Here is a 13853-nt window from a genome sequence, read left to right as displayed (position 1 = left end):
GAATAAGAAACTTTTTGAAAAAATAAATAGTAAAATTTCAAAACAGAGTTGCTAAATTGTGGTAAAATGTTAAAGAAAGATTTATTGTCAGATTATTTGTCATTTGGGATTTCTTTAAGAGAGGAAACAGATATACCATATTACTGGAGTTATTGAACTAATTAGATGTTAGGTGCTAGTTAAGTTTCTCCTCAGTAATTCTGTTTTTGAATAAGAGACTTTTAAATTTAAACTGCATATTCATTCTTCAAAATGAGTGAGTCATCTACCAGTCAGTTAATATTGTTTCTAAGGAAAACCATGATCAAACATATTGCTATAAAACAATGCTTCCAGTACAAACCCTATAGTTTACAGCCTTGCAAAATGTAGTTTCTCTCTTTCATTCCCATTCTCTTACTCTTGTTTTCTCTGCTCTCATTATTTTGTACTTTGCTGGGATATTTTTCTGGGTTTTAACAGAGAAGAAATATCTCCTGCAAAAGCCTTTTTTTTTAAAAAAAAAGAAGAAGAAGAAGAAGAGAGTGGTTACTTTCTCAAACTCATACAGTAATTCAGGTCAGATTGGAGTAGAGAATTTATGTTTCATAATCACAAAGACTTTCGATTTCTAGATTCCCCATTTTATCATTTGAAAGCCATGGCATGCTAACTATACAAATTATAATAAGCTCCACTGGGATTTATCCATACTGTAGCAGGTTCTATAGACAAGTGGCACTCAGAATAGTGTTAGAATCCTTTCTCCCTTTTCAAAGCATCAAGGAAATAATTTCTGACTCCAAATCTAAGAACTCAGTGTGAAAGATGATGGATATTTCTACCTCAGCAAAAATAGAAGCTGGAGTTTGGAATGTAGATGTTTAATCATGACTGTTGAAATGAATTTTTTACTATGTTATTAAGTAAAATAACTATATTATTAAGTAAAATAAATGATGAAATTATGTCGTGTAAATCTACTCAAAGAAGAAAACTCTTCTTGTGGCTTATAAATGGTATTTTTCTTTTTTATTTATATTGTAAAACCTCCAAAGTTTACAAAAATTTGACCACTTTACCCAATTTTTAGCATGACACTTATAGCCCTAGTTTAAATAAAGAACTGAAGTTTTAAAATTAATATAATTTCAAAATCCCTTAAAATGTTTTTTCTAGAATAAAATTCTGTTTACACTAGTGAAAAGGTATGTTCAGTTTATATAATGAATTATCTCCGAAACACTGAATTTTCCTCTTGAAAATTCACTTTGTTGTGCCTTGAGTGCACTGGGTTTCCTAATTGTGAACATTCCTGTTCTTAGATGAAGTCATGCTCTCAAGAACTGTGAGGGGTTTGAGATTTTACCCTACATTCAAGCTAACATGTTAACTTATCACAGTTTCATGGATGATTGCAGGAGACACCTGACCTCTGGCTCAGAGGTGACTGATTATAGCAAAGCAGCAGCCAGAGTGTCAGCATGCTGCATCAATTCTCCCAGCCCCAAATCCCCCTGAGTGATGCAGATGGGCCCAGATGGATATATGCACCTGCAGCAGGTGGGGTTCAGGAGAGGAACCCTAAGCTTGGGGAATCTGTAGTTTTACAGCAAATAGGAAGCATGCCTGCTCTTTGTCTTGAAGGGCAACATCACCTCAATCCTGAAGGTTGCTAGTTGCAGACCCAACACTGAGAAGTGGCCCAGATATAAAGGGATCAGAGTCTTGTATTCTTGACCTACCAGTGAGATGTGTAGGAGCACAAGAGATCCATGAAGAATTTTCTCTCCCAGCACATGCAAATTGGATGTTAGCACTGCAGGAATAAAAGGTGAAGTCAGCACTTTACAAAAAGGTACTTTCCTTGAAAATCAATTTCATTCTTGAAAAGTGGAATTATTTTTCAGCAAACAACTTCTTGTTCCAAATTCGTTGAAGCTATGTCAATATACTTTTTCAATTTCTATGTCAAATACTAATGTATCAAATTTGTTAGTGTAATGGGCAATATATAAATGAGTGAGTGGGATAGCTTGAATATCTGCTTGGTAAAAAGTGAAATATATGATTTTTTAAATATACTTTTTACTTTTTTGAATTTAGTTAAAATAAAACGAATAAATATCCAATTTTATCTGCAGAATAGACAGTAATTTTCTCATATCATATATATTTCTTTTTTCATCCAGGTTTTATCATATTCCTGGTTAAAATCATTGAGGAGTCCCTCTTCCCCCTTTTCCTTTCATTTTCTTTCTTTCTTTTTTTTTCAGGGGGTGGGGACAGGGTCTCACTGTCACCGAGGCTGAAGTGCAATGGCATGATCACAGCTCACTGTAGCCCTGACCTCCGGGGCTCAGGTAATCCTCTCACCTCAGCCTCCCAGGCAACTGGGACTCCACCACACCAGGCTAATTTTTTGTACTTTTTGTAGAGACGGGATTTTGCCATGTTGCTCAGGCTTGTCTTGAGCTCCTGGGCTCAAGGGATCCACCCTCCTTGGCCTCCCAAAGCGCTGGGATTATAGGTGTGAGCCACCACACCCCACCTCCTTTCATTTTCATTCATTCCCCTCTCTAACAATTCTAGATAGGGATATTATTATTTACTAGAAATATTTTACAATAATTTATTTTATTATTTAAAGGTGAATTCATGAGAATAATTACCCTTCTCTTTAGATATTCACTTATTTAGTATATATTTATTGAGCCACTGCTATGTGTCAGGCATTGTTCTAAATGCTAGAAAATAAATAGCAGAGAACAAAACTTACAAAATTTGTGAAATTCAGTAAAATATAATTATCACTTAATTGCCCACATTGACAACAGTTCCCCCACTGCCTTTGTCCAGTGGCTCCAGGAGTGCAATTGATTACCTTTAATTCTGCTAGGGTTTGATGATTACCCAACGTTCAGGAATGTTTCTCACCCAGAGGAAGTGTCTGGCAGCCTGTGGCTTGAGATACGGATGTTTGAACCTGGAGTGAGCAGCAGGTGGCGATGTTGAGACGGCATTAGGAACTCGCTGCTTGCTGTAAACCAACCACTGGATTCAAGTGGAGTGAGCCCTATAACTCAAGAATCTGATATACTTCCTGTTCTTTTTAGAGTTTCCTAATGTGTTTGGTGAATGAACCTATTTGTCAAATCACTTAGCAGAATATACAAGTAAGTGTCAGTTGTCGACATTGATTAATAGTTGATTGGAGAAAAGTTCCTCTAATTATCAGATGTTACTAAGACTTATGAGAACATGGCATGAAATATGAATATAGCACCTATTAGAATAACTCATCTCGATCCTCCAAAATATTCATCCTTCGGGATTATAGATTATCTTATTTATTATACTTCTAATGTGTTCACAGAAAACAAGCTATGGTTGATATTTATTGATCACCCCAAACGTATTTATCATTGTTAAGGGAATGTAGTTTGAATCAGAGATAAATATACAATATGTTTCAAAAACAGAATGAAGTGAGCCTGTATTTACATGACAGCTGCAATTGAACCCAAAACTGTAAAACATGACTGATTGGTCATAATGTATTGTGTCCTATGCCTTCCATTCCCAGGCACATGATTTCATTGAAGAAAGCAAGCAGAGGAAACTGAGGCCAAATCCATTTTATGAACATGATCTGATTTTTGGGTGGTCAGCCTGAAAGCAAAGATGAAGCAAAAGTTGGGGTGGCCAAAGAAACACACAAAAAGTAGTTTGAAATGTAACAATTGTCATAGCTTCCATTGTTTCTGCCATAGCTATTGAAACATTAATGTCCTTTAAGAAGATGATGTTGCTTTTTCAAGATATTTACAGTGATCCACAGTAATGCTTATAGCAACATCATTGTTTCAGATGCAAACAAAATAATTATGCATGGAATTTGTATACTTTTTTCATTTATATATAGGTGATATATATGGGATCTTAACATTTTCAAAATAAACACATTTTAGGCCCAGCTGATGAAAAAAATTAATTAAAATGGTCCAGTTGTTGTATAGATTGAAATTTTAAGAAAACCTGCCCAAGTAGAGTACCTAAAAAAATACTATGCAGAAGGAATTTATTGAGGTAATATAAATGAATTCAAGAAATAGGCTAAATGTTATTAGATATCAAGGAAAATATAATTACTTTCAGTTTCATAATTCCTCAGCAGCCTGTCTTAAATTCCTCTTTTTCAGAACAACTCCCCTTTCTCTTAGAAATAACTAAAGCCACTTATGTTCCCTCCCTCTCTTCTTCCATATTTGCATTCAGCTAATATGTTGTGTTCCTATTCTTGCCATGCATCAAATGGGTACTTGAGCGAAAGCAATGAAAGATACAATCCCTGCTTTCCAGACCTTCTCAGTCAAGTTTAGACGAGAGGCCAGGGAACAGAGGTGCACTGGGTTGTGGGAAAGCTATGATGGAGTAAGCCCAAAGCATTAGGACACACAGAGCAGAGACCCTTAACCTGGCTCACGGAAAAAGAGTCAAGGAAGGCTCCCCAGAGGAGGTGATCACTGAGATAAGTTTGAAAGGATGGGGCAAGAAGGGCCAAGGAAGGGCTGGATGGTACAAAGTCATGCCATGTTTGGGGAACCTAAGATAATTCAATTTGCCAGGAATGTAGGGTGTACACCTAAAGTGATGAGAGACAAAGGTGGTAGAAGCAGGTGGGGAGATCAGGAAGCATTTTGAATAGCATGCTAAGGAGTTTCTATTTTATGCTGAACATGTCTTTATATATGCAGAGATATTTAAGAATTGAAAAAGTCATGATGATGCAAACCTCACCACAGGAAGCAGATGATGTCTTAATTTACCCTCTTCCTGTACTCCCTCTGACAGAGTGATGACTGTAGTGTTTAGAAACCTTTGATTTTAGAGCTCAGAGATCAGGCTGTTTAAACCACAGCAAGTATTTGATAAATATGGCTACGTTATTAGCATACAATTATTAAAATAGATATATCATAGAAAAATTATAGAAAAAGAAACATCTTTAACATCTTAAGTGTCTCATGAGAGCTCACAACTCAGTTCATATCTAATAGTCTGATAATCAAGACGTTCAATTTTATTGTCCTCACTCATGAATACCTTTCACATTTAAGCTGTCAATGGATTTCTAACTTAAGGGTGTATTAATTGGTTTCTCTTCTATGTGCAGTATCAGATTGTTGCATCTCTCTGTTGGCAGTAAACACATTCTGCCTAGTATTATAGATATTTATTTCTGGGTATATTTCTTTTGCTAAATTAAAATTTCTTGAGGGTAAGAAACATGTCCTTTTCACTTTGTGTTCACCAGAACACCTAGAACAGTGACTTCTAGTTAGTGGGTGTTCAATAATTATTTGAATGACTAAGAGCAGTGAAATATTATAAACTGTAGAGTTTCAAGGCCAACTACATGAAATTGTTCATAGGAGATTATATTGATCCAAGGTACTTGGGACTTGACCATTTTGAAAGAAGATAATTTAATTACTTTAATATACAAGGAACACAAATTTTAAGCTTCATCTCTGCGTCATATCTGAGAAGGCAGGTCTTGCTGTGTAAAGGGCTTGTCGTCTACACATAGTGCCTCCTCTGAGACATCTCCAGGCAGCACTAATTGCTTATTTTGTATCATTTCCATAATATTTCTCTGTACGCCTTAGAGAGAGATTATGTCCTCATCTTCTTTGTGTGTCACATAGGTTCAAAAAACTTTTGTCGGATGAATGAATAAATGACTGGCCATGTGACAAATCAATTTACATTTTGAGCTTGAGTTTTCTCTTTTATAAAATCAGTCTAATATTCCTCATCTACTTCAGAGAGTCTCATTCAATAATAAAAGTTCTTATAGTTGGTGATAAATTGTACACAATCTTTTTGGGATACAGTTGGAGTGTAAAATAAATGGAATTGTAGGGTATTAAGTGAAAATTAGAAATGTTTGCTAGCATGACACTTTGCCAAAATAACAGTAGATTTTGGAGACAGAATGCCTGAGTATCTTGGACATTTATTAGCTCTATGACCTTGGGCAGTCACTTAACTTCCCTGTGCATTGGCTTTTTTAACCTGTAAAATAGAAGTACTATTGGTACCTTACAAGGACATTGTGCTGTCTAAGTAAGTTAATACGTGGCTACAGCACAGAACTGCTAAGCACTCACTAATTGCTAGGCAGTATTTTGTCTTTATATCTCTAATGTGATGTAATGCTTTTGTTCATTTTCACATTCCCAGCACATAGCTGAGTACATAGTCCATAGATTTCAATGTTTTTTGAATAAGTGAAAAAATAAGTGCTTTACACATTATAAATGGACATTTTCTACATTAATATTCCCAAGATCATCTTAAAGTCATTTAGGTCAACTTAGAGAAAAGAAAACAGAAATTATAAATAGTGACTAGCTGCCTAAAGTGCTATTGGATGGGTCTAGTTGTATTCCTCAGAACAAGAGATGGTCAATGCATAAACTTCCTCCATTCCTTGTTGATAAAATGCTTCAGATACATACCACTTTCAATCCCAAACCTCTTTTATTCCAGTGTTTTCTCAGCTTTCCAGATTATGAGACAAAAGCTTCCATAGGAGCTAATGGCATTTAATACCTCTCATTAATACCATGAATTCACCCTGGAACAAGGAGGGAGCTCTGAGGTCCAGCAGCAACTGCCTTTGACAGGCAAGGAATAAGCTGGAGCTGCAGCAGGGGACAGCAAATATTGGGAGCTTAAAAATCACATCACCCCTATATTCTGGCCTTCAGGGCATTTGAAAGCTTGGGCAGATGTGGGGAGGACCTGAATTAGGAATCAGTTCCCCAGAGTGGGAACCACCAGAAGTTCTCTCAGGTGATGTGTAGGAAAGGAAACTGAAGCTTTTGGTCTTTGTAACAGAACCTAAGGGAAATCTGAATCTCTACAGGTAATGGAATCTGGTGCTCTAATTAGAAGCACTAATTAGACTCAACTCAGCACTTAGCTGAGTTTTGTGTTTTTGGTAGTTGTAAGCATTCCAACAAAACTCTCTCCAGCCACTAGACTCGTGGAAGGAAATTTTCTAGGTTCTGCTGTTTTCTTTCTCTTGTTGTTCGTGTTTAATGTTGACTCTCTTCAAGTTGATTAGTCAAGAAGCAAACAACATTACTTATTAAACACCTTTGTGAAACAGCATGATAGAATTCTGCTAGATGACTCACGGCTCTTGTTTGAATTCGTCTTGTAGATATTTTTAAAAGAATGAAATGTGCCATGTCCTGATACTATCTCTATTTGATTTGGTGCAGGCTGCCTTGGGTCCTGTACTAAACAAGTGAAAAAGGAAAGGTCTTTATTGGTTTCGTAAAGAACAAACACCAAGCAACTCCTTAGTCTTTACCAAAACAAGACCGAAAAGAGCTGATTCATCTTCTTATCTGCCTAAAAACTGAATAGTACATATAAAATGTTCAGGAAGAGCTAGGAACCAGAGGGATAAAATATTATCTTTGTCCTATATCCTTTTTTCCCAATCCAGTCATAGTAGCTTTATTTGACTTGCACATATAAGGTTTGAAGGAAGAGAGATATATGAAGGAAAAAAGACTAAAGGGAAAACACTACTTCCAAAGGAGTTTACATGGGGGTCACAGTGTTCTTATTGCCAGAAGTAATATGTTCTGTACTGTGTGTGCAGCAAAGGGAGTCTTTCCAGGCTGGGTCCGATATATCAGGTTCTTTATGGATATGGTAAATAGAAAAGCACTCAGTTCTATTTTGAGGGTAGATTAAGTGAGAGCAATGATACTTAGATCATTTCTGGAACTGGCACATGGAACTGGCAAATTCTGCGTGGGAATAAGAGAGATGAGCTTTGTGTATAATTCAGACAATCACAGACAGTATAGTCTTCTTGAAAGTAGCTTCCTGTTAAAGTCCGGAAATTTAACTCTTATTTCTATGTCTGCAGATTATTCCTATTATGGTCTGGTTAGGATTGAGGTCAGTATCCAGCCCATCGTACCAATAGGTATTCTACAAATGTATTTGTTGAGCTAATGAAGGAGTAAAATCACTTACCTCCTTTCTACTGCTGTAGTTCTATTAAGTGTGATACATAGAACAATTTATAGTAAATATTTTCCTTACACATTTGAGAAAAAGCTCTGGAAGATAATTTGACTATTTTGATTCTCATTATGGCCTATCTTTGTCCTTGATATATCATTCCCTCCTTCTAGTGAATGCTTAGTCTTTCAACTTATTTCCATTTTCTTAGGAAGTAATACTTTTATTATAACATTCAGAAGGGGGTGGAGTGGTATCTCACATGCATTCAATGATGTTGTGGTTTTGGCATCTAATTCCAATAAAGATGAGACCGATGCCTGAAGATTTGAGAGTGGCAGATGTTCAGTGGGGCCACAGAGGAAAGGCCCATGTGGGATGAATGACAGGCACCAGGTGGCCATGCTCTTCTCAGTGACTTTTTAAAGATGGGCTCAATCAATCAGGATTTAGAATAACAGCCAGTATTTTCCAAGTACCTACTATATGTTTGCCGTGAAACCCACTTACTTTTATATATTTTTCTTCCTAATTCTCAAAACAACAAACATGACATGTATTAAGGTTATAGTAGCTTTATATTAGAAAATGGGGTTAAATGTGTAGGCAAGAAAAAGCACTTTGGAATTTTCTATTCTTTCTCCATTCACACTGAAAACTTGAGAATTATCTTAAGGAAGAAAGGCGAGAAGGCTGTGACATTTACATAGAGACTTTCGTTTTATTTCTTCCTTTAGTGTAGCTCAGGGGTTCTCAATTCTAAATGTGAATATGTGTTACTACATGCACTAATTCACATATATTAAACTTTAAGGGTGATTTAAGGGAGTTGAAGATGATTTTGACTATGCCAGATTTTTGCTTTAGGCGTTTGACTTTAAAACTAACCCTCAGCCGGGCGCGGTGGCTCACACCTGTAATCCCAGCACTTTGGGAGGCCGACGCAGGCAGATCACAATGTCAGGAGTTCGAGACCAGCCTGAACAATATGATGAAACCCATCTCTACTAAAAATACAAAAATTAGCTGGGTGTGGTGGTGTGTGTCTATAATCCCAGCTACTCGGGAGGCTGAGGCACGAGAATCACTTGAACCCAGGAGGCGGAGGTTGCAGTGAGCTGAGATGGCGCCACTGCAGTCCAGCCTGGTGGCAGAGTGAGACTTTGTCTCAGAAAACAAAACAAAACAAAAAACCTAACCCTCAATTAACAACAAACTCCGCTTTATTCAAAATAAGTAATACAAATTTTAAAATGTATTTAAAATGTTCAGAAACAGTGGTTATTGGCAAATGATGTTTCAATGGGTTATGGAAGGATAGGGAAAGTCATTAAATCATCTTCTTTCTTTTTTCTTTCATTCTTTCTTTTTTTTTTTTTTTTTTTTTTGAGATGGAGTTTCACTTTTGTTGCCCAGGCTGGAGTGCAATGTTGTGATCTCAGCTCACTGCAACCTCCACCTCCCGGGTTCTAGTGATTCTCTTGCCTCAGTCTCCCAAGTTGCTGGGATTACAGGCATGTGCTACCACTCCTGGCTAATTTTTTTTTTTTAATTTTTAGTAGAGACGAGGCTTCACCATGTTGGCCAGGCTGGTCTTGAACTCCTGACCTCAAGTGATCCACCCACCTTGGCCTCCCAAAGTGCTGGGATTACAGGTGTGAGCCACCGTGCCTGGCCAATCATCTTTTCTAACATCAACATTTTGTTGCACTTGGCTCCATTGCCAACTGCAGGAAAGCAAAAGAATCAGATAAAGAAGAGTTCTTCAAGTTCAAAGTTTCTTTAATTAAGTTCTCTTTCTTTTACAGTCCTATAGTATAAGAGAAATCTCTCAACCTTTCTCTGTATCTTTTCTAACCTATAAGAAGGAAAGGCAGAGACATATTTACAAAAAGTAAGTTTTAAAATCCCTCCTTTTCCACCCAAGATTACAACTTTCTCTGACATAGCCCTTCCTTCTTAAGTCTTCCAAGGTAATCTTTTGCCACATGGCACCACAGCCCAGGATTTAAGAGCAGTGGTCTCAGAGTCAGGAAATTGGGTATAAATCCCAAATCTGCTCCTTGGTAGAAGTGTCACTTTCTGCAATTTACTTAACCTCTCTGAGACTCAGTTTTCCCAGTCATATAATGGGGATAATTTCTTACTTCCTCTTAGGACTGTTAAGGAGAATGTGCCTGGAACTAAGCAGGCATTCAATATTCATTGACTGAATAAGAATTGTGCAACACACAGTATTGAAGCAAGCATGTAGTCCGTTCTTATTAAACTATAGTTATTATTATAACTTTCTCTTCACTGCTAAATAAGTGAGAATGATTTTGTTTTAAATATTCTAAATAAACAGAATTGCAGACATGGGAGACATGAGGACATTGGTGGGAAAATAGAATATCGGTGTATAAGTAGTAAGACGCTGTTGGAGTGATTTCATTCATAACTTTGAATTTTGTCCAGTTCCAATTCTGCCACTAGATCTCACCCCCTGAGATGGCAGCAGGCACAGGGGCATGAGTGCATTTGTGTACCTCCATGACCATAGCCTCTACATTTGGCTTCGCCTGTGTTGCCCCAGCACCAGCTCAACCTTGCTCGCCTGGTCTTCTTCAGGTCTTAGTGGTACTGGACTCATGAGCCCACCTGTTCTCATTTCTTTTGGTCTGGGATCCTTACCTAGAGTCTTCTGTGGGGTCTTCCTGCTCTACTGGTCAGCTCCTGGCAAGCTCACTGGCTTCCAACTCAGCAACCCAGGGAGGCTACACTTCAAGGCCCTGCCTGACTACACAGCACTGCCTAGCTGACTGTGTTAGGACTATTTTCCAGATTGGTATGGAACATTCCATAAGGTGGCTTCTTTCAATAGTGCTAAAGGGCAATGTGGCAAGACCTCCCATGCCATTCAGATTTTCTTCAATGTACCATTTGTTTTCTAGGTCAAAATTATTCCTAGAGACATTAGGTGAGATATCAGGAGACCTACAAAGATGACTGCACTCTGCTTTCTCCCTTTCTCCTCATATACCCACAGTATTCTTTCATTGCCTTTGTATCACACACTCCTCCATCTTAATACCAGCTAAGCCTTAATGGCCCAGTGGCTAACTCCTCTCTATTTTATGTTAATTCTATAAGCTTAATCCTGCATGCTGGGTTGTTGATCTGCTAATAAAGGAAGAAAATAAAGGAATTTTAAAATCTTCTCTCAAGACAATATCTTGGTTTGCAAGGCTATGTTTTTTATGCATAATCCTATTTCTGCATGTCAGAAGCTAAATATTACCTTGGTCTTACTCTTTGCATGGCTTCAGAACAAAATTCTAATCTCTTCTGAAGACAGATGGATGCCTTGGATGGAGTAGGCTGAAGGTCTTATATCTGCAAAAGCAAGAGAAAAAAAGGACATTCATAATTTCTTGAATATTTCCCTACAGTGCTTCAAGAGCAAAGTGGAATTTACTGGGAAATTTCCTCTAACGAATATTACAGAAACATTCTTGCCATAAAAGCCTGTATAATATTTTTAAATAACTCATCTATTATTTGTTTACAGTGTAAAATGCACAAAATAAACCAGACTGACTCTCCAAATTCTATGCAGTTATAACTCTTTGTGTTGAATAGATACATTCTCAATGTAAACTATTTTGGTGATTTTATGGTATTGACATTTAGTTATGCTCAGCTAAGCTATGATAAGTTTCCCTAAATGGAACCCTAAAAAACTATACAGCTGTTTTCCAACAATCTTCCAAGATTAAGATGGTTGTTTTTTGTTATAATGAAACTAATAAATTGTTTGGCCTGATTTAATTGCCAGTGTTTTGTGTACACGTTGATGTAGATTTTAAACTAGAGAAGCAGAAAATAAAAGTATGTTTTCTTTGGCAGGCATTTGATGTACTTGGAAGAGTTGAAGCTTACCTTAAGCTCCTTAAATCAGAGGGTTTAAGTCTGGCTGTTTTGGCAGTGAGGCATGAGGAATTACACAGAAAAATTAAAGACTGCACAGCTGATGCTTTGCAAAAGGGACAAACCTTAATCAGCCAAGTAGACTCCTGCAGGTGAGTAAAGTTGATTTCTTTCTCAGTGTAACAAGCTTTTTCACAGTTTCCACAACGTGCTAAAAAATAAGATGCATGATTGTCTTTTTCTGGTTCTGATGTTTTGCTGCATTATGATACGGCTTAAAAGGATCTATTGAAGTTTGATCAACAGCTATTCTGAACACAGCCATTGCTCATCCAGAAGTGAGGCCATATTCTGAGCCTGGAGACTTACATATGCTAAAGCTTTCTGTTTACTCGCTTCTGAGGAGGGGAAAGGGAATGGACAAAGTAAGAAATAGAGCTTTAGTTCCCAAGGCTTTTCAAACCCTAGCGTCTTTATGGAATAGCTCCTACCCTTTGGTTCATGAGTCTTGAGTCTATCCTGTCCTGTCTTTTTCTTACTGGAAGAAAATAAAATACCAGAATTTCCTTCCAGTTATGACCTTGGTGGCTCACCATGCAAAACCCTAAGTAAACAGTGGCAATTATTAATCCAACAGCATGGGCACCAGACCCCATGCTTTTGAACAATGCTCTAGGTGGGCCTGTTTTATGAGCACATTTGGTGAATGCATCAATGTTGAGCTTAGTGGGCATGAAGAGAGAGAAAGACCTTGAGAAACAGAGAGAGAATGCAGTAGGAAAGTATAGGAAAGAACAGAAAGACAAAGGGGAAATGACAGAGCAGATAGTGGAATGCATATTGACCCGGAAGAAATGAAAGCAGGGCTTACATTTTTCACAGAGAGAGAACAAAAAAATTATAAATGGGTTAAACCCAGTTTTTCACCTTCCATGTCTACAATCTCCTTGAAACCTCAAAGACATTCAATTTGAAGAACCACGAAATAGGTGAAATGTGATAAAATCATTTTATTTCTGTTTAAACCCTTGTTCTGTTCTATTTTAGACGAGTTTAAAGGTGTTGATTTGGTAACTTTGGGTTTGGGGAACATTCTTTCCAGAAGACAGTCTGAATCTGGACAGAGGTATTTAACCCAGGGTTTGTGATGTTTGCTACAAACAAGTTGTGCTACATGCACAACTAAGATTGGAAATAATCCAAGGTCTTCCAATAAAAGCCAAAAAGTTGAGGCTATGAAGACAAGGGATTCTCCCCTTTGAAAAATGAATAACTATGTTTTTTACTAAGTTTCTTTACTTTAGCTCCAAGCTGTGAATTAGGTAATAGGGGTGTCCACTAGGCTTCAGCAGTTTCAAGGTGTTTCCTCCCATCCAGGAACAAAATATGGATACAGGAACTCCTCCTCCTCCTCATCTTTTCCAGCTTTTCCAGAAGGTATAAATGTCTTGAACAATACAGAAAAGATCCTATGGGGTAGAAGAGACACTTATTGTGCCTGGACTCGGGGTACATGTCGGACATTGATTTGAGTCATATGATGACTGAATTAAGCGGTGAGGTTTCCAGTTATAATTTCAAAATGGTCCAGTCACAGTTTAACAAATGGGTCTCAAAGCACAGACAGATGTTATTTCTCTGGTCAGGCTACTCTTTGCTTGCGGCATGTTCCCTGGCTGTGGAAAGGTTCCTTTCTTTTTTTTTTTTAATTTTTTTTTTTAATTATTACTATACTTTAAGTTTTAGGGTACATGTGCACAATGTGCAGGTTAGTTACATATGTATGCATGTGGCATTCTGGTGTGCTGCACCCATTAACTCGTCATTTAGCATTACATATAACTCCTAAAGCTATCCCTCCCCCCTCCCCCCCCCACAACAGTCCCCAGAGTGTGATGTTCCCCTTC

The 13853-nt window shown here is 37.5% G+C and overlaps 1 protein-coding gene and 1 long non-coding RNA gene across 8 annotated transcripts in view; one reads left to right on the top strand and one right to left on the bottom strand.

The window, feature by feature from the left end:
* Positions 1–13853, top strand: part of CCDC141 (coiled-coil domain containing 141) — a 232728-nt gene that overhangs the window by 132709 nt on the left and 86166 nt on the right. For all 3 annotated transcript variants that reach the window (XM_057301445.1, XM_003815508.4, XM_055108823.1), the window contains one exon: positions 11926–12098. In XM_057301445.1, the coding sequence (XP_057157428.1) occupies positions 11926–12098 (173 nt within the window). The remainder of the gene's footprint in view (positions 1–11925; positions 12099–13853) is intronic.
* LOC134728737 (uncharacterized) overlaps positions 1–13853 on the bottom strand; it is a 163881-nt gene that overhangs the window by 74534 nt on the left and 75494 nt on the right. For all 5 annotated transcript variants that reach the window (XR_010109509.1, XR_010109510.1, XR_010109511.1 and 2 more), the window contains exons 2-3: positions 11318–11412; positions 1725–1798 (exon numbers count right to left, since the gene is read on the bottom strand). This is a non-coding gene — a long non-coding RNA (uncharacterized LOC134728737). The remainder of the gene's footprint in view (positions 1–1724; positions 1799–11317; positions 11413–13853) is intronic.

Source organism: Pan paniscus, chromosome 13, assembly GCF_029289425.2.
Source record: "Pan paniscus chromosome 13, NHGRI_mPanPan1-v2.0_pri, whole genome shotgun sequence".
NCBI classification, from domain to species: Eukaryota; Metazoa; Chordata; class Mammalia; order Primates; family Hominidae; genus Pan; species Pan paniscus.
This window is presented reverse-complemented; position numbering and strand designations above follow the sequence as displayed.